Genomic DNA, 20,692 nt, shown 5'->3' with positions numbered 1-20,692 from the left:
GTTTGTAATCGTTATCTGATGTACATATATGGAAGATATATATATATATATATGTATATATATATATATATATTATGTCACATTGATTTTAAAATTGTGGTTATTACATTATCTCTTTGAATTGTTTAAATGTTAATTATTCGATTCCATTACTTTCATTTATAATGATAATTGTAAAACATAATTATGTATTTATAATTTTTATTACACACATACGTATATTCATTTTAGTTTATAATAATTATCATAAAAAATATTTATCGTTTCTCAATATATAAAACAATATTGTTAATCTTATTTTATTTTCTATATATGTACGTTATCTTATTAACAAATGTTTAAAAAAATAATATACTCTTGTTATATTCTTGTTATTACGAACAAGAATTTGAATATATGCATACATACATATGTATATATTTTTCATAAATATATTTAACAAATATCTAGATATATATTTGTTTTGTTTACGATATTGTTATTTTTCAGCAACAGTACATTCCATATTTGCTTCCTCTGGTGACTTCCATTCACCCTGTCCTCGAGTATCTACGATAGTAAAAATTTTGGTTATATCATATATATATATATATATATACACACACACACACACACACATATATCTTATTAAGGATGTTTCATTTATATTTTTTCATTTTTTACCTGGTGTCTTGTGTTTTAAATAAATAATATGTAAAAATACGTAAATTAACGAAGACAATATGGCTATTGTAGCAAAAATTTGCAAAGTAATAACACCTCCCATTTCTTTGTATAAAATTCCACCAAATAAACTACCAATTGCGTAACCTGTTAAAAAAAATTTGGCATGTAGTCGAATTGGATTGGCGAGAGATCGAAAATTACTTCAAAGGAAATACCTAAACCATCGTCCATTCCAGCGACAATTCCTTGAACAGTAGCCGATGTTCCTGGAGGGGACACTGCGCTTGCATATGCAACTATAGTTGTATAACAAAGTGCATAGGTTGGGCCTTGCATAAAGAATTCGATAAGTACGACCCACCAAGGTGTTGATGCCAAAGATATCAATGCGAGTCGTATAGAATAACATAATAAACAAAACGCAAAACTGTATCCATATCCAATTTTTTTCAATATTTTCCCTATAAGTTACGAGAGTCGGTTGATGTACGTTATTTTACGTTGAATAATTATTGTCCTTTATTTCTAAAAGAAAAAATAATAATAATAAATTACCAGATAACGAAAAGAATATTACTTCGCCTCCTAACGTTTGAGCCGCTACTATCAGTCCTTCTATTAATTTAATTTTGTCCATATAACCTGTAGCCTTTGAAAGATCCTCTAAGTACCTATTAGAAAAATCTATTTGTTTTACATATATATTTCCATCTATCTTATACAATATAATAATTTCTTTTTTCTTTTCTTTTCTTTTTTTCTTTTTCTTTTTTCTTTCTTTTTATTACCAAAATAAAAAGTATATCATGAAGCTGTCAAGAATACCGGCGAGTGTGGCAAAGCATAAAAATATGAATATTGGTTTCAACTTCAATAGATTGTAAACGTCTTTCATGATGCTCGTAGATCCTGACATAATAGGTAACTGCAAAAAAAAAATATATATATATATATTTGATATATTTAAATATATTGGTAAAATTTAATCGACGTCGTTAGAGTGTAAAGGTGATCTTATAGAATATGTATAATTAAGTCACCTTTAATTTCGTACAACATAGCAAGTCGATAGAGGTAAAAATAAAAACAAGTATAAAAGACGGTGTATACGTCTTTATAGTTTTCCCCTGAGACCATAAATCTACGGCATAACCAGCTAAAAAGGCAGAAATACCAAAACCTACAGTACCCCAAACACGTTGTCTGCCATATCCCATTTGACCACCTTCTCCTAAAAATATAAACAATGTGTACGCAAAATAATAATCGTCATTTTAATTAATTATCCTATTTTTAATCCACTTTTATCTTTTATCTGATAATAACACAATTATAATAGAAATAAAAAATTTTTACGTTATTTTAACATATATGTACCTAATACATCGAAACAAATTGCATCGCTGATACAATTCGATATGTTGAAACCTATATTACCAAGCGACATTAAAAGTACAAAACTCCAAAATGTCATAGATATATATAAATTATAATTATCTTCTAAAATCAGACTTGTTCTCGTACAATTATTATTATTATTATTATTATTATTATTATTATTATTATTTATTGAACAATTAGAGACTTGTGTTACATCGATCAAACAAAACGCGTTCGATGATCCTTCTGTATTCATTTCTACGAAAGACGAATTATTTCCATTATCGCATATCCAACGACACATTGCATTTTCCTTCTTTACGCAATTCGAAGTTGCTGCATCCTAACGAAAAAAGATTTAAACAAAGATAAATCAATAACGTTATTTCTAAAAACCGTAGGAAATATACTATATTACTCACATGAAACTCGCAGTCATATAACGACGAACACGAAATATCATTGTAATCGGTTGAAATTTGATTCGGTATTGCCGGTACAAAATATATACATATATAACAACCACTTGTTATCGTTAATAAAGCAACAAAAATCGATTTCCTCCAGGTATAAAAATGATCCACTAAGAATCCAAATACTGGTTTAGCAATGAGAAATAAAATTGGAAGTACCGCGGTAACACTACCCATAACTACAGGTGAAACGCCAAGTTGTTTACCATATACCGGTAAAAAAGGAAGTATAGGACCCATAGCTAAAATAAAATATTACAAAGTTCGATTGGTCGAATTAAATACTGTATATTAGATTTAACTATGTTCTTTTTTTTTTTCTTTTTTACGAATAAATGTCTCATTGACACATAATATTTCTCACTTACCTCCCATGAAGAAGAAGTAATGTAGTTTTACAGGTAACTGAACGTAATTTATCTTCATCGTTTCAATCTTTTCCCTACAGAGATCCACTTTATTTATTTAAATAAATTAAAAATATTAAAAGTTACAATAAATAAATTTGACACACACACACATATATATATATATGCATATATGATATAAATAAATAATAAATAATAAAATTATACGAATTTTAATCTGTTATATGATTTTAATCGAAAAAAAACGAATTGTATTTAATTATCGTTACTATATTTTAATTTATATCTTATCGTGTTTATTGTTAAACTTTACTACGACGATGTAAATTACGGCGTGTTTTGGAACTATTATGTGTCGATAACACGTGTAGTTTCTATCATGGTAAAGTTCATTAATTATTTATCTTTCTACTTCTTTTTATATCAGTTACATTCGTCTTTAGAGAAAGGAATATATTTCATATTTATAATATTAATGCAGTGTTACAATTCTAATAATAATTTTAATTTACGACAATTCGATTATTCTCAAAAGTATTTTATGATAGAATTGGTCAAACATATGATTACCTAACATAAAGAAACGGATAAACAATTTGGAGTGAGCAGTAAATACGAATATATATATATATATATATCACTCAATTAAAATATAATAATCATCATTTATGAATATTCGAACGTATTTTATAATAAGTATCTACACGTCCTCGTAACATTGTTGGTTAGAATGCACTTCATAAATCAACGACGTATTTATTACATATCTAACACTTCTCACTAAAATATATCTTTAAATTTATCATAAAAATCACAATTCATAATTAAAACGTACGTGGTAATGAAGTCATAAAGTAATAATTTAAAAATAATAAAAAGAAAAAAAAAAATATATATATATATATAAATCACAGTTTCCCCATCAGAATGAAATAACTTCTTCTAGTTCAATGGACCGTCACTATGGAGCGCTGTTTACGGTTACTCATGTTTGTTGAAATATAAAAATAGATATTTATAATAACTTTAATAATTTAGAACGCTGTACAATTCGACGATTTATTTTCAACAAAGAGAAGATCAACTCTATGAGCAATTGCTTCTTTTGTTCACGGTAAATTGATCATTTTATCAAACGTTGTTATCAATTTCCACTCTGATAAGATATTTAGCTTTCTTTTACTCGTTTTAATGTATTATATAAAGAAAAACAAAATGATGTGATGTCAAGGGTCGACAACTTTCTCTTTCCGCGAAACAAACGCAATAATTATATTTTGAAAAAATATTCTACAATACATAGTATTGTACTAGCCGGTTATGGATAAAAAAAAAATGTTCAAATATAATAATATAATATGTAATTATTTCTAATCGCATTTATAAGATCTATAATAACATTGAATCATTTTTTATCATAGATACAAAATAGACACGGTCACATCCTGCATGTATAAACGCGCGCGCGCGTGCACGCACAGTATATTTCTTAGAATAATTAAATAATTATTTACCTCGTACAGTTTGCAGAATTAAGTCACGGTATTGAACTTTTCTCACAGTTTTTATATAACCTTTATGTTTCTTTTTTCTTATTTTATTGATTTTTTTTTTTTTTTGATATATCAATGTATCATTCCAAGTGAATGATAACGCATCGCTACTATTTTGGACTTGAAGTAGATGAGAAGATCGAAATGCTCTGATTAATTTTATTAGAATTCATGCACAACGTGGCAGCACTAAACTTACCGTTTATAAGAATCGTATATTGTTAGACAAAACACATTGGGATATAATGCAAATTATCTTGACAATGATAATGTATCTAACTTATCTTCGCGACATAACGTAGACAAACATTTCTCAATTGAATGGTATACGAAACTGTGTGTATTATCTTTATTGCTATATGATAATTGTTTCGTAAAAAAGTAATTGAGAAATATAAATATTAAAATAAAAAAGGAACATCTTTATTAAAGAGTCTGTAAACAATTCTGAAATTCATTTCTGTCAAACAATTATGTTTAATTAATAATCCGCGCTAGCGATCGCGTCATCGTTTCAATGTTACATACAGAGCTTGTTAATCACGCAACTACTGTTCTTTTATTTTATACAGTAGTAAAAGGCGGAAATGATATTGAATTTATCGAATTACCAATTTATCGAGAAAAATGACAAAGCGATAATAATATGATTAGATTAAAATATATAAAATATTTCAACTATATACAAGATACATAGATGCATATATGTATGTATGAAAACATGTATGATAAAAACAATATAATATAAACAAATATTTACATATATTGTTTTTACATATATTCTGCATATATGTGTGTGTGTATTAGACAAAATAACGTAATCAGAAATTTAATGCGAATGTATTGCGACGAGGAGAGTTGAATAACTGGCTAATATCCTCCCCCACTCTTTTCTCTTCGCGGCAACCATAAGCTTAATAATAATAATTCCAGTTCCCGAAGTGGCAACAGTTTCGGACGAAGCGGAGATCTTATGTGGTCTCGTTTTAATTCGGTACGAAACGTTCGGGAGATCAGCTACTATATATCAGCTTTTCAAGATTGAAAGAGAGATATATGTTAATCCTTTCCTCGTTCAATGTCCTTGGCTGATCTTCTTCGAAGACAGAAGTTGACGGAACGGAGACAACTACATATATGACGTATCACATATTTACTTACTTACTTATTTACGTATGCGTTTAGTTTCGTCGAGCGTGAAATTGATACGTTTCAAATAGTAGTCGCTCGTAATGTTTTTCGAAAGTACAAAGAAGAGCTCGTTCTATCGCGAATTAAAAGTGATAAATGAAAATCGCCCATCGCGATCTCTCGGTAACGTTACGGCAACGTATTTTCCCGTTTATTCTCTCTGACGATATTTACTCATCGCAGATATATCAGTGACTAAATGTCCGTTGCTCTCGAATCATCCTTCCGATGTTTCTATTTAAGTCGACGCGAAAGTAAAAAGTGAAAGTAAAGAAAAATTACCTTATTTCTGAGGAGAGCTGATATCACACGCAGGTGAACGTGAGTCTGCAATAATGAATGTCCGGTCTATTTTTTACCATATTTTATTCTACGCCGTGATTTTTATATTAAATGAATGTGATGTCGTTTATGCTGAAAAACGTAAGTATCGATATTGGCGTTGATAACATTTTTATTTTTTATTATGTGACATTCAATTTTAGATGTCTCTTAATAACGATCTCTTTATTAGGAGACATTCAAAGTCAGTATTTTTATTAATTAATGATAATGATATTATAAAATAAAAAATGATTATTAGATATACATGAATATTTTCATCAGTATAAATAATTAAATGTCGGGTTTATATTCAATATTATATTACTTAACGATATTTTATAATAAATATTGATCACATTTATCTAAAGTACATCTTAAAAAGCTTTGAAAAATATTGACTCAATGAAGATCGTTCCAAAAAGTACGAACGTATATATAGATCGTGTTATCTTTCTTACTCCATAGTTTATTATCTATTTCAATTTATTTTTTATTCAATTTTTATTCTCTTTTAGTGAAAATATGCGTCGTTGAAAGTGTCAATACCAACAAAACGATTAACAAAATCTGTCCGAATCTGAAAATTTTCCCATTTCAATGTGTCATTGCGAAAAACAGGTAATTTTGATATCATCTTATTTAATTATTTATTATTACGTTATATCAGATATTTGACAATGTAAATCGACAGGTTTGATTGTTTACGAAAATTAACGACTGGCGATGCCGATATAACGTTGTTGCAAGCGGAAGATCTTTTAGCAGCGTCAATGTATAACAAGTATAGTTTTCTAGTCACCCACGAATTAAGACTCTTCTCTGAGGGTAAATTAAACGGAGGACATAGCTATCGACATTTGATTCGATTGTGCAACTTAACAATTTTTCCCTTTTTTCAGCTAAACAACAATTCGAAATGGTAGCTTTAGTACGACGAAATATTAATAACATGTGGGATGCCAAAGAGAAAAGATTTTGTCACCCTGGATTTGAAACTACTGATACTTATACCAAAGCTCTTTCGATGGTCAGTATGGTATTTACGATTTTATAGGATTTATTCCGAGAATAAGATAGGAAATATTTAAAGGGGAAGAATTTCAGAACATTGAAATAATAAAAGAAATTAATTAGAAATTGAAGTAAAATTAAGTGATACCATACGTTCGTTCGAGAAAAAAATTATAGCGATTTAAAAACGAAGTTAAATATTTCCTTCTTATTCCGGGACACCTAGTATAACATTGGATCGTGTTTTAAATTGTGTTAGTTTTGTCAATTTTCTTTGTCTTTTTTTCTTCTACGAGTTCGTTCAAACATCGTGAAAAAAAGAGCATGAATAATTTAAATGCGATTACGTACAGTAACGTTTTTACAATTAAACAAGGAAAAATCAATGTAAAGCATATCGATAGAATGTATTCACCTGAGAAATTCTTAGAAAAACTTTATATCGAGTAAGCGTTTTTTTTTACTTGACTTTTTTATAAGTTCTCAATTGGCAATTAGAAATTACGGTTAGCGATTGGAGGATGGGAACAAAAAAAAAAAGAAAAGAAAAATACCAACACGAATCTTCGATTATAAATAAAATGACAAAAAGCGTAACAAATGAAATAAGATAATCTTTGCTCGTAGTATTTCGAAAATTGGATTATACCTAGAGAATGCGATCCAGAAAAAACATTGTTAGAAAATAGAGTAGCACGATTGTCTGATTATTTCGAAGCGGCTTGCATCGCTGGTCCATGGATCGCTGACGCAACGTTCGACACAAAACTAAGTACGTAATTTCGTTGCCGCATAAATTAAAGAATTTATTTTGATAGATTAACACCTAAGTATGTACCTCGAAATTAACGCATAACATATGTATTTGTTCTTTTTTCTTTGTAGAATCAAAGTACAAAAATCTTTGTTCACTTTGCGACAATTCAGCTAGTTGTTATACCGGTGACAAGTATTATGGACGAGAGGGTGCTATATTATGTTTAACTGATAATGTTGGTGACATTGCATGGGTTAGATTAGACGATGTTCTTCAATATTTCAAGGTAAAATGATACGACGATTAATTGTACAAATTGATATTATTGTAGGATACATATATATCTATCTTAATATCACGATTAACATTCATGCATTTTCTAACATTCATACAAAGAATGTCGAAGCTAACAAGGAAGATTATGCATATCTCTGTCCCGATGGTATGACGAGATCAGCAAAAACTGACAATCCATGTATTTGGCTGAGACAACCTTGGCCAGTTATCGTCGCTAGAAAGTATTTATTTAAGTTTATCTATATTTTATAAATTGTATATTTTAATGATCGCACTAATTCGGTTTAATTATTTCATTCCAGTAAAGTAGCAGAGATGGCCGTTGATATGATCGATTTAACAATCAATTCGAAGAATGTATGGAAGAATACTCTTCAAGATCTTTTAGCGCCTTATCATTCGACGTTTGTTAAAACGGAATCTTTGGAATCACCGACAGATTATTTGCGACGATGTAATGTATATAAAAAATAGATTACAAAATGTATATATTGAAAATATGATATATTAGGCGTGTGTTAAAAGAAGGACGAAAAAAAGATCGTTAACATAATTTTCTATCGATATAACAAATCTATTGTTGTTGTTCCTTATCGAAGATCCTGGTTTCTTGAGTGCCAACGATCGTGCGACATGTCAACCTTCCAGACGTGTACGTTGGTGCGTTTCCTCAGATATAGAAGATCAGAAGTGTCGATGGCTAAGAGAAGCGTCCTTCGTATACGGTATCGAACCTGTTATATCGTGCATTCAAGAACCTAACAGAATTTCTTGTCTCGAAGCAATAAGAGATCAACGTGCTGATATATTTGTGAGCAGACCCGAGGAACGTCTCGAAGTTAGCAAGTGAGAGATATTTAAATACGTGAATATTATATGAAAAAAATATCCTCGTAGTGCTTAGATCATTGTTTCAGAAAGGGATTGAAACCTATATTGCAAGTAACATCCAATAAAAAAAACGATTTCAACAGAATCGTCGCAATCGTTAAAAGTAATTCCGTATTCAAAAGTTTTAAGGATTTGAAAGGAGCTAAAGCCTGTTTTACGGGATATGAAAGTATAGGTGAAGTGAATTTTACATTTTATAGAAATGTATTACTATATCTTAACAAATTTTTTAACATTTCGAAGATAAATTCTAAAAATTATTACAGGTTGGAACTCATTCGTAACAATTATGAAAAATATATCGAAAGACAATTGGGATTGTTCGAGTGTTAAAGCTGTTGGAAATTTTTTGGGAGACAGTTGTGTACCAGGAATATTATCTGTTAAGAATATAGATGCTCCACGGAATTTGTATTCCTTGTGTACAACAGGTAAGATCAGTTTATTTGCTTTATATTATATGATATATATTAATATATTTATATAATATAAAAATATAATTACTCCAACTATATTTTTATACAAGATGTGTTGTTGCAACGATAGAAAAAGAGAGAATAATAAACGTATTCGAATGTTTCTTTAGATGTAAATGTTGATGACGATATTAATACATTGTCTTGCCTAACATCTGGTCGTGCCGACGTGGTTTTCGTTAATTTAAAAAATGTACGAAAAGAAATCAATATATCAAATACAGAATCATCAAATTTAACAAACGGAAAGTATAGAATTTTGTGTGTAAAAGAAACAGAAAGGGGAAAAGAAGAAGAAATGTGTTCCTTAACATGGACTACGCTTGGCGCGGTAATTCAATTATTCAATATTTAACTTAAAATAAAATAACTGTGATTTTAGCAGCTATATAAATAATAATAATAATATACATTTTATTTTTTTATTAATTTTCTAACAAATATACAATCAACACAAATATTTCGTATATTACGAAATATTGCCTTGTTGCACGTATCTGTTTCTGTATCTATATATATATATATATATATATATATATATATATATATATATATATATCTTTCTTTTGTAGGTAGTAGCGCATGAAAATATTACCGATTTGAGACACAATGAAATTTATTCGATGTTGCTTAGTATGGATCAATTATTTGGAACAAATACCAAGGGATATACTAGTGCTTTCTCTTTGTACGGGATATACGATGATCATCAAAACGTTATTTTTCCAGTAAGTAATAACAATTTCTTTTATCCAACTCTTAATGAAACGCCATAAAATATTTGATAGTCGATTGGTGAAAAGTAAGCGAAATGTCGTCTTATTATTTATTTAAATAAATTCGATAGATCTATCTAGATACTTCGCACATGCAATCGAGTGGACGATTTAAATCTCTTATTTCTTCAAGAAATTTATCACACTTGTTACATCCATAATAAATGTAACCATTTCGACAACAGGCCCAAGGAAAATGTAAGGTCTTAAACGAGATTGATGGTTCCCCTTTGTTGTTCAAAGCTATAACTCCAATTTCTGATTCTCCTGTTTCTTTCTGAAACTTATCTAATTCGTTGTTTATTTCCAACATCATCGTGGTCTTCGAATTAAATCTTCTAACGATTTTCCGAGCCGGTGCATATTTATATATCGTTTTGTCATTACCCGAAAGAGAACAACAACCGTTTTCATCCGCATAAATTCCACAGCCAATAACGGTACCGACCGCACTAATACTTCCCATCGTTTTTATGGTTTCTTTCATCGTTGAAATTCCACTTGATAAACGTTTCTTTCGATCGTAAGCAACCGCACCCACCGTACGAGCCTTTTTTTGTAATAAAGTATCTACATTTAATTTCTTTTATAATATTAAGGGCAATTTGACAAATTCGCGGCTCTTTCCTTTTTCTTTTTTCATTTTACGAATGAAATCTCGTAAGATGAAATTACGAATCGATATTGTATAAAAAAAAGAAAAAAACAAATTATACGATAATTATACATAATTAAGATAATAAGACAGGAAAGATATAATTTAATTTTAAAGCGAAATATTAAAAGTATGCATGATTTAAATGTTATTGCAAACCTCGTGAAACGGTATGGTAATATTTAATTCTGTCAATTCTTCATCTTCCATTTCTATCTCCTCCATTTCTAAAAAATTACATTCCGGAAAGTACATTTTAATAATCGATGTATCATTCTCTTTGTGTTTCATATAATCGTTTTTAATGTCATTTGCACACTTGATTAAGAAATCATCAGTAGAATCAGAACTAGAAGATATATCATAATATTCTTCCTCGCTTTCATCAATAAAACGAATAGTATCAGTTGGCATGAATTTCCTCATTAATATAGGAAGATCAGCTTCTTTTGCCAATTTTGTAGCACCATTTTCTACAATGAGCACGTGATCCGTATTTTTTAAGACTTCTCTTGCTAAATAATGTAAACAATTATTATTATTATTTTTTTTTTTTCTCTAAGATTTCTTATTATGAAACGTATTGTTATGGCGCTAACCTAGTTTAATGGGATGTTCAATGCCTTGAATGAAACCTATAGAACCAGCATCAAGATCGTTAGTCATTATACCTGCATCCCAAACGATTTCATCGTTAGTATGCATAGGTGCTTCCTTTGTGTAATTTAAGTACAGCGTGTCTTCCATGCATGAAATTGCTATCTCTATTGCATCAACAGCCGTATATCCATCGATAAGATTTTTATATGCCTTCAATGCAGCATTTTTAACCTACATTTATAAAAATAGATTTTACCTTCAATCCTATTTCAGGAAATATTTGAGATATTGTAAAAGAATATCTCGTTGTTGCGTGATTATAATACCTTATTATTCTATGAGAATAATAATATTTTAAAATAAAAAATTTGAATTATAAAATACAGTATTATACCGCTTCGAGCATCAATTTTTGTTTTTTTTTTGGTATTTTTCCTGCACCACCGTGAACTATAACGGTAGGATCAACGTATGGTGGTGGTATAGTTTCTTTGAGTAATCTTGTTTCGACATTTATTCTTGCTAAAATTTGTTCTATCCAAGAACAATAATCACACATTGTGCTTTATAAAATTTAAAGATATTACACACGACACGCAAAAAAATCTTTCCAGTATTAATAATAGCGTACGCTTGCTAATATATTTTCTCTTCGTACTACGTAGAGAAAATGGATTTTACATTATTTAAATCTGAGATATAAAATGATTACACCGAAATTTCTTTTTCCTTTTTTTTTTTTTTTCTTTTTTACAGGAAGAATCACAACATCTACAACTTGAAGTTAGCAAGTTACAACAAATTCGAAATTACGACGACATTGTAAACGAAATAATGATACAACCAACTTGCAACGGTGCACAGAATTGGAATTCATGTTTCGACAAAATTAATTTATTAGGATTATTAATTTTAATTGCACCTTTTACTGTAAATTGATTATAAAATGTAAATGAATATCACAATGTTTTCTATTCTCCGTGGAATTAAACTTTATAAATATAAATACTATATACACACAGATATATATGACTATATTAACAAAATAGATAGAATAGCATGTATATATTATATTTTTGTTTTATTTACAATTTATATAAAATTTCTTATAGTGCAATATACACTCAAACCTTGTTTAAAATATTTTAAGAACATATTCAAATAATGATAAGATTCAACAGAATACCATAATAATTCTTATAATAAATGACTTGCTTGGATTGTCTTTTTTAAAAATACTTATTAATAGAATATATAATTAACAGGAGACTGTTGAATAATGATCGTAAATATCTCAAGTGATCGATACATCAATACATTTCTTTGCAGTATTTGTTACTTATTATCTTATATTTATTATAAAAGTGTAATATAGTTCAAAAACGAATGTAGTTCTTTTTCAAATTCAGCTTTTTCGGAACAATAAGATTCCTTTTTTAATTTATATACTAACACAGTACCAAGATTTGTTGCAAGTATCTGAAAAATTTTTGTAGTAACAATTATTACTGATGCATATGATGTAATGATATTAGCTTTATTACATACCAGATATTGGGTAACTTTATCACGTTCAGTTTTCCAAGAACATAATTGCATACAATTTATGTGTCCCCATTTTGTTAAAGAAGAAGTACTTACATAATGCATCTCATTGTTTTCCAAATTACATGTGTATATTCTGAAATATCATCGTTATATTAAGAATTATTCTATAAATAGATAGTATATATATATGTGTATATATATATATATATATATGTGTATATATATATATATATATATATGTGTATATATATATATATATATATATTCTTATTTTATAAACTTACTGTGATTTATTATTTAAAACATAAACTGTTGATGGCTTAGATCTTGACCATTTTAATACTGTAATTTTATTTCTATAATTATCATGTTGTAACTGTAAGATAGGTTTTTCTCTGTTTGACGAATAAAGAAGAATAGTCCCATCATTACAACCAACCTGATATAAAAAAACATAAATATTTCAAAATATATTATACATATGAAATAAAATTATATATTATAATTATAATATATGATTAAAAGTCTTACCAAGAAATAAGATGCTTTAAAGGGACATATTTCAATACATGATGTATTTCCACATGGAGCTAAAATATTTCATTGCATTATTTATTTTAGTATACTATTATTAAAAATTTCAATTTAAATTTACCTATTTTGTGTCGTTTATATATTGGAGGATTTACTCTGCAATTGAGACAAGTACTATGCAATATTTCATTAGCATCAGTTGCAACAAAAAGACCATTAGAATCTATGTTATCTATATGCATGTCAATAATTGTACCATTATCATTTAATTGTATAGACATGTCTTGACTTTTAATTAGCCTTATATTACCCCACTGACTAAGGCCTAAATCATTGACATTTGATTCCAAATTATAGAATACACTCCAAATGATAAAATTACCATTTTCATCTATGCTACATAACTGTTAAATTAATATAGAACAATAAATAATAGTAGTTATATTAAAATGATAAATTTACATAAATTGTTGAATAAATTTACAAATATATTGAAAAAAAATTTATCTAACTACCTGTATAGGTATGAATTTGTTTTTACTCATTTCTGTATACACTTTTTCTGTTTTAGACAATGTACGTATTGCAACTATCTTCGAGTTATGTGTTGAAACTTCTGCATTTCCTGTTGTTGTATATGTTGGCATTCTTATAATCCAATCATTACCATTAATATTGTTAGCCACTTTGTGATGCCATATTTCATTTTCTTTTAAATCCCAAAGGCTTATGGATCTAATATAAAAGTGTATAGTTTACGTAAAATGTAAAATCATATAATAATATAGCAAATAACGTCTATAGGAAATGAAAATACCCATCCTCTAATCCAGCAAATACAATATTGTAGTTGGTTGGATGAAAACAACATGCAGTAATAGGAGATGTAGAATAAAATAATTTTGTTGGTAAAGATGGTTCACAAATATTCCATACACATCCAATACAATAATCTGTAATATCTTTCTGATTGTGTACCGTTTCAATTTCCTAATATATCAATCATAAAAAAGAAAAATAATCATTTTATGAGTTTACATAAAATTGACATATAAGCTGTTATTAATATATACTTACATCCTCATAGGGAGCATGAATAGTCAATAAAACTTTATTTAAGCTCTCAGAATAATTTATCATTGTTACTTCTCTACCAGCAAGGAAGGTTATTGAATTTATATCAAATTTGACGAAACCGTCACTTTCAGGTATTTCTTGAACATCATTTTGGAAAATAGTTCCTCCAAATTTTTTTTCTTCTAATAATGATAATATAACAGTGGCAGCACGACGTACAAAATCATTTAATTGCAATATATCGAACGATGGCTTTGTCATAACTTCTTCTAGATTAAGATTATCATCACTACCAACACCAGCTTGTTCCTATAATTAATATATGTAGTATAAATTATGTAATATTTTAGAATCATATCTGTTTATGTACAAATTATCATTCATACCATAATGAATAAATTTACATCTCCTTTATCGTTTCTATGATTTCTGCAACTTATTGGAAATTGTGTCCATTTATTAACATTACATATTTCAATCGTCTGTGTTTCAGCTTCTAATTTATCATCGCCTGTTTGTGTATACATCTATATAAAATATTGATATTTATATGTTGAAATTATTTTCATAGTATTTCTGATATGACATATAAATTTTATATGAATTTCCATTAATATACCTGTTGAGTATGTAATTTCCCATAATTTCTAATAAATTCTTCATATGGTACTGGTGCACATTCCAATAAAGAAAATGTTAAAGTATTCAATTTTATCATAGTTAGTAGCTGTTTTCCTCTACTCTTCAATTTCGTTAATTTTTCAGTGGTAGTTAGCTGTTATAATTAATTATAGTTTAATATAATGAAATATAGTTTTATAAACATTTAATATATTAATAGGGCACAATACCTTTTTATTACTATTATCTTTAGTTTTAGAAAAGTCAATCAATGCAACTTGTGAAAGAGATGGTAACTTTGTAAAATCACCAGACCTAGTATCTTCGAAGCCCTCATCCATTGACAATGGTAATGACTTGTTTTCAAATAATTTATCCTCACTATTCAAATGAATATGTATTAATAAAATAAAAAATTAAAAAAAAAATTAAAGTAAAAGATTAGAAACTTCTTTCTTTAGTAATAAATTTTAAGAATATAACAAACCTATACTCTTTGTTAATTGTTTGCTGGAGATCTGATAATGGTAGTGGTATATTCTGTCCTTTTGTGATCATTGTTTCTATTATCATTGCTCTTCTTTTTGCTTCAGCTAATTCATAATGACCAGAATCATGCATATCTTCCTCTTCCACTTTATGATTGTTTGCATTATGTATTACTTTTTGCTGAAATAAAATGTAATTGAAAATAAAATAAGTATTATTGTCTTATATTTATTTTATATAAAAATTGATAATATTACTTGTTCTTTAGTAGAAAGTTCAATTGGACTTTGATATAAATTAATTTCATTTTCACTTGAACTTTCACTGGCCTCTAATATTTCATCATCTGTACATTCTTCAAAATCTGATTCATATTCCTGAAATATAAAAATAAATTATCCTCTATATCACAGATTATATGCTGGATAATCTATAACATACCTCAAAATCATCTGCATAATAATTGTCATCGTGTTTATTTTGATCGATATTTTTTTGCTTAGATATTACGTTTGTTGTTATTTCTTTTTTCTTAGGCAGCTCTTGTTTAGAATTGTCTTTACGTATAAGTGAATGTAATACTTTTACTTCTTCTGAGCTTAAAGTTCTAGAGTTTCTACGTATTTTAGATTGTGAATCAGTTTTATTTATTGATGCAGAATTATTTGATATTGTTTTACTTGTAACTTTTTTTACTGCTTCCTTTTTTTCCTTAGAACTATTACCACTTAAATTTGACTTTGGTATATACGTAGTACTCAAACCTCTTTTTTCAGAATACGTGCTTTGATGCTTTTTTAAAGGCTTTGTATCTGTATTATGAGCTAAATGACTTTTTTTCACACTACTATCTCTTGTCTTATTGCTGACTATATTTGACGTAGACAAAGATTTTAGATTATTGGATTTTGATGTGACTATTTTGTTTGATACTTGTTGATTTATCGAAATTTCTTTTTGAGAAAAACTAGGCTTCTTTTGTTTGAAGGAACTTCTTGATACATAACCACTGGAGGAAGTCTGAGGAAGTTCAAGCTGTTCATCATCAGTTTTTCTACGACTACTGGGCTTTTGTGACTTTGAATACCCATGAGTTTCAACTTTAGTTGTTTCCTGTAATTGTATTATTACATTGAAAACAAAAATTAAATTTTATTAGAATTATACATGACACAATCACATTTTTTATTTCTTAATTCAATAAATATAAAAATATTATGGTAAGTGAAATAACCTAATTGTGTAGTGTTTAAGTTTATACGAACGTACAGTGATGTATGTCTATGAAAATAGTGCGTGCACAAAAATGCGTGCATATAGGAAGGAAAAAGCACTTAGTAGCTTTTCACTACTTAATATAATGTAACTACACCAAGATCATAATGTAGAATCTTGCCTTCTTAGACATATTGCTATTAACCAATCAATAACAATTAGGGACTATCAATACATTAACTGGGATTATCTTCATATGATATTAACAGATGTCGCTCAAATTAAATAAACGCAAATTTAAATTCATTTAAACAAGTTATTTTTATAAGGATCTTTGTAAGACTGCTTTTATTGGAATACTTTTTATGGATTATTGTCATCTATAAATACACACAGGATTAAACAAGACCTTCCATATATTTCTTACAAGTAAAAGTTACTCAAATAAATAGTTATTTTCCACAGTGACTTTTTATCGTTTGTTGATACAATGATGTATCATAGCGACGCCTTCTCAACACAGGGAATAAAAAATCACACATGTAAAAACCGATCTGAATATATAAAAATTCTCTTCTTTAGTTTATTGTTCGATTAGTTTTGTTTTGAAATTATATTTATTGTTTCTTTTTATATACATATAGATCTAAATTCTATGTAATTTTTTCGAGATATCCCTAAATGATTTTAAGAAATAATACAAAACGATAAAAAAATAATCATGACTAAATCTAAAAGGCAAAATAGGTAAATTGATATTATATGTATATGCATGTGTAGATATAACGATTCTAACCTCGAAATAGATGTAGATCTAGAAATGGTGTCTACTAATTTTTGCATAAATGATTATACAGCTTATCAAAATACAAAGAAAATGATAAAAAACAAATTGGCCGTCATTGGAATCAAAGAACAACGATTTTTGATCTTGTATACAAATATTTGAGTAAAATTGCAGATAACTATACGAAACAGCAACATCATAATAGTGCGTATAATCAATTTCGTAGAAAAAATCGACGAAAAAGAACAATCAGAAAATCATATTTTATGCATATACACGAAAATCGATAAAAATCTATAAATGATTAAAATAACCTCAATTATTCTATTAAATAATGAACAAGTACATAAAATATTGCAAAGAAACGGGATAATTGAAAATTATTATTATATAAATAATTAAATATATATTTATTTCATAAGAAAAAATAAGTATTTAATGACCTGGATATAAAGTCTTAGAAATAAATATATCAATTAATATTACTTGATATTATATTATCATTAGTATATTAATTAGTAATTATTAATATAAAAAATGTTAAAATGTGTTTAGAAAATAGTTAAAAATTTTATTTGATTTAATTAAAAAAAAAAAAAAAAAAAAAAAAAAAGTACGTTAGTCGGAAATGTAATAGAATGTTTTATTAATTACTATCGCTTATTTTGTTTTTTGCATTCGTGACGGCATCGTTGTATCCATTTTTTTAATTCTATCTGGTGGGATTTAGATGTTTCAGGGATCGATCTTTTTATTTCTTGAAATACATTATCGTGAGAACGATCATTTAATCGATTATTCGGTGCAATGCTAATGTCTTGATATTTCTGTAAATTTTGAAATGTAATAATGTCGTCGTCTATTTGACGCATACGCTTAGGTGCAGGTTCGCGAAGAGAAGATTCAATATCAGCAGAATCTTCTTGAATATTACGAATAGATTTTTCATGTTGATCCTCGTAAGAAATGAATCTTTTAGGATTGTTCCCTTTTTGTTTTAGGGTTTTTTCTATTTCAGGATATTTACATGAATTATCTTCTCTTATCTTTGATTTGAATAATTTATACTTAGGCGTTGGACGTATCATATCATTTAAATAATAATTCATTCGTGAAGAAGATGAAATATTTTCTTTTCTTTCTTTTCTATTATCTCTTTCTAATTTTGTATTTTCATTTAATTTCTCACAACGACAATGCGATTTCTCTTTACCTTTTGTACGAAATGTTTTTTTCAATTTAGAATATTTTGGTGTACTGAGATATATCTTTGCGTTATCTGTCTGACAGCTACAACTTTGTAACGTGTCTGTGGTACGAAAGGGACCTATCAACTGATATTCATCGTTCAATACTTCAATAACGAATCTATTAAAGATCAAATATAAATATCATCCAATATATTTCTACACGATATTAAAATTTACAATATTGTTTAACCTTTGTATATATTTAAATGTATTTTTATCGAACTAACCCATCAGCGCAAAGTTGTTTTAAGGCAGTTCGAACTTGGGCACAGAGATCTCCGTCGTTGTTATAATTATTCGCTATGTAATCGACGATTTCTTGCACGGACGATATCGGCAGAACGTTTTCGTATCTCTCCAGAGAACGCATCGCTTCCATAACACGTAAAGAAAATCTACTGGAATTTTCTACGGCATATTTACATTTGTAAAGTTTCTAAAAAGAAAAGAATATATAATCTAACTTCGAACCGGTAAAAACGGAATAATTTTGTTACATACATATGCTCTTAGATACGTTAAAATAATTATTCATTAAAGACAAGAAAGATGCGAATAGTTAGAATGAAAAAGAGATAAATACTTTCTTCGATGACATATTGTCTTTTCTTTTCTTCCTCTTCTTTTCATCCTCTTTTCTTTTTAATCCTTTTTCTTTTTCCTCATCGTTTTGATCTTCTTGTTCTATTTGATCATCTCCTTCTTCTTCATCTTCTTGATCTTCCAGTTCCATTTCATCTTCTTCTTCTCCTTCTTCTTCTTCTTCTTCTTCTTGCGACATTCTGTTATATTTTCCAGTATACTCCATTATAGATTTAATTTTTTCTACAAAGGTGTAAAGAAATCGACGAGAGAAAAGAAAACAAAATAAAACGCGCGATTAATTGAACCTATTAATACGTTCATACGTTTATTCAAATTTCGATATATCGTATGTCTTCGTAATCGTGCGTAGTTTAGAAAAAAAAGAAGTAACTTAATAAATATACATATAATAGATATTAGAGACAGTAGCTAATAACTAGTTTTGTGAGACATACTACCTACCTTTTCATGCATGTCATTATAGGCGAAGTCGCGTGAAGTTGTGTGAACTTTACCCTTCCTTTTTGTTTCATTGGCTGTTATTTATAAACTGTACACAATATTGATTCATAATTTAAATAACGTTGCGCCTATTACAGAGTAAACGAACACAGAAAGAACGAATGTGCAATATGTAGAAGGGAAAACGCGCTTAAAATATTAATAATAAATAGCTACAATTGTCTAGTTCTATATATCTTTCTCTCTTTCTTTTTTTATTTTTCTTTTTCTGTTTAATTTTGTAAAAGTGTAATAAGAGTTTTGTCTTTCAAAATTATTAGAAAAATTAAATAATAAATGAAACCTTGTCCACTTTTACTTTAAATAATAATTTATAAATTGAGTTATTATCGAGAGTTGACACTTTGATAATAACTAAATTTATAAATTATTCCTATATTATTTATAAATTATAAACAAAATTTTCCTATATATATATAGGAAAATATCGTTTTGAAAAAGGTCAAAATTATTAGAACAATGAAATAATGAATGAAACCTTGTCCATTTTTACTTTGAGTAATAATTTATAAATTTAGTTATTATCGGTTGTTGGACGTTTCGATAAATCGGATTTGATAAATGAAATTCAAGGGAAATCGAGTTTTACTGTACATTGGCAGTTATAAATCGTCTGCCTTACTACTACGCAAGTAGATAGTAGATT

At 27.9% G+C, this 20,692-nt stretch overlaps 5 protein-coding genes across 13 annotated transcripts; 1 reads left to right on the top strand and 4 right to left on the bottom strand.

The window, feature by feature from the left end:
- Nucleotides 1-425: 425 nt before the first annotated feature.
- On the bottom strand, nt 426-4,629 carry LOC122636077 (major facilitator superfamily domain-containing protein 6). Of its 7 annotated transcripts, none has more exons than XM_043826950.1 (10): nt 4,402-4,629; nt 2,888-2,974; nt 2,469-2,761; nt 2,044-2,389; nt 1,707-1,897; nt 1,455-1,591; nt 1,222-1,337; nt 882-1,127; nt 664-810; nt 426-549 (listed from the first exon to the last, which is right to left on the bottom strand). In XM_043826950.1, the coding sequence occupies exons 2-10, from the start codon at nt 2,943-2,945 to the stop codon at nt 479-481; spliced, it is 1,605 nt and encodes a 534-aa protein (XP_043682885.1). In that variant the 5' UTR covers nt 2,946-2,974; nt 4,402-4,629; the 3' UTR covers nt 426-478. The 7 variants fall into 7 exon arrangements, with proteins under 7 accessions (XP_043682885.1, XP_043682884.1, XP_043682887.1 ...); XM_043826949.1 differs by having other exon boundaries at nt 2,888-2,971; XM_043826952.1 differs by having other exon boundaries at nt 2,888-2,961.
- Nucleotides 4,630-5,364: 735 nt separating this feature from the next.
- LOC122636074 (transferrin) lies at nt 5,365-12,713 on the top strand. Its single transcript, XM_043826939.1, has 15 exons — nt 5,365-5,754; nt 5,815-6,054; nt 6,471-6,573; nt 6,647-6,780; nt 6,855-6,982; nt 7,594-7,738; nt 7,852-8,009; nt 8,120-8,241; nt 8,323-8,474; nt 8,620-8,866; nt 8,938-9,086; nt 9,178-9,342; nt 9,498-9,718; nt 9,960-10,115; nt 12,175-12,713. Exons 2-15 carry the CDS (start codon nt 5,967-5,969, stop codon nt 12,355-12,357), a joined length of 2,151 nt encoding a protein of 716 aa, XP_043682874.1. The 5' UTR covers nt 5,365-5,754; nt 5,815-5,966; the 3' UTR covers nt 12,358-12,713.
- Nucleotides 9,986-12,139, bottom strand: LOC122636079 (isoaspartyl peptidase/L-asparaginase-like). The gene is made up of 4 exons (XM_043826954.1): nt 11,813-12,139; nt 11,418-11,649; nt 10,978-11,333; nt 9,986-10,713 (listed from the first exon to the last, which is right to left on the bottom strand). Exons 1-4 carry the CDS (start codon nt 11,975-11,977, stop codon nt 10,237-10,239), a joined length of 1,230 nt encoding a protein of 409 aa, XP_043682889.1. The 5' UTR covers nt 11,978-12,139; the 3' UTR covers nt 9,986-10,236.
- LOC122636072 (cytoplasmic dynein 2 intermediate chain 1) lies at nt 12,474-17,275 on the bottom strand. 3 transcript variants are annotated; one of them, XM_043826934.1, is made up of 15 exons: nt 17,084-17,275; nt 16,129-16,800; nt 15,945-16,064; nt 15,686-15,867; nt 15,429-15,579; nt 15,197-15,352; nt 14,964-15,104; nt 14,578-14,886; nt 14,318-14,490; nt 14,016-14,235; nt 13,622-13,904; nt 13,498-13,556; nt 13,251-13,405; nt 12,967-13,099; nt 12,474-12,897 (listed from the first exon to the last, which is right to left on the bottom strand). In XM_043826934.1, the coding sequence occupies exons 1-15, from the start codon at nt 17,093-17,095 to the stop codon at nt 12,775-12,777; spliced, it is 2,889 nt and encodes a 962-aa protein (XP_043682869.1). In that variant the 5' UTR covers nt 17,096-17,275; the 3' UTR covers nt 12,474-12,774. The 3 variants fall into 3 exon arrangements, with proteins under 3 accessions (XP_043682869.1, XP_043682868.1, XP_043682870.1); XM_043826933.1 differs by having other exon boundaries at nt 12,474-13,099; XM_043826935.1 differs by lacking the exon at nt 12,474-12,897 and having other exon boundaries at nt 12,965-13,143; nt 13,220-13,405.
- Nucleotides 17,276-18,297: 1,022 nt separating this feature from the next.
- LOC122636082 lies at nt 18,298-19,575 on the bottom strand. Its single transcript, XM_043826958.1, has 3 exons — nt 19,523-19,575; nt 19,167-19,375; nt 18,298-19,057 (listed from the first exon to the last, which is right to left on the bottom strand). Exons 1-3 carry the CDS (start codon nt 19,535-19,537, stop codon nt 18,343-18,345), a joined length of 939 nt encoding a protein of 312 aa, XP_043682893.1. The 5' UTR covers nt 19,538-19,575; the 3' UTR covers nt 18,298-18,342.
- Nucleotides 19,576-20,692: the final 1,117 nt, after the last annotated feature.

The sequence above is a fragment of the Vespula pensylvanica genome, chromosome 20, assembly GCF_014466175.1.
Source record: "Vespula pensylvanica isolate Volc-1 chromosome 20, ASM1446617v1, whole genome shotgun sequence".
Classification (NCBI taxonomy): Eukaryota; Metazoa; Arthropoda; class Insecta; order Hymenoptera; family Vespidae; genus Vespula; species Vespula pensylvanica.
This window is presented reverse-complemented; position numbering and strand designations above follow the sequence as displayed.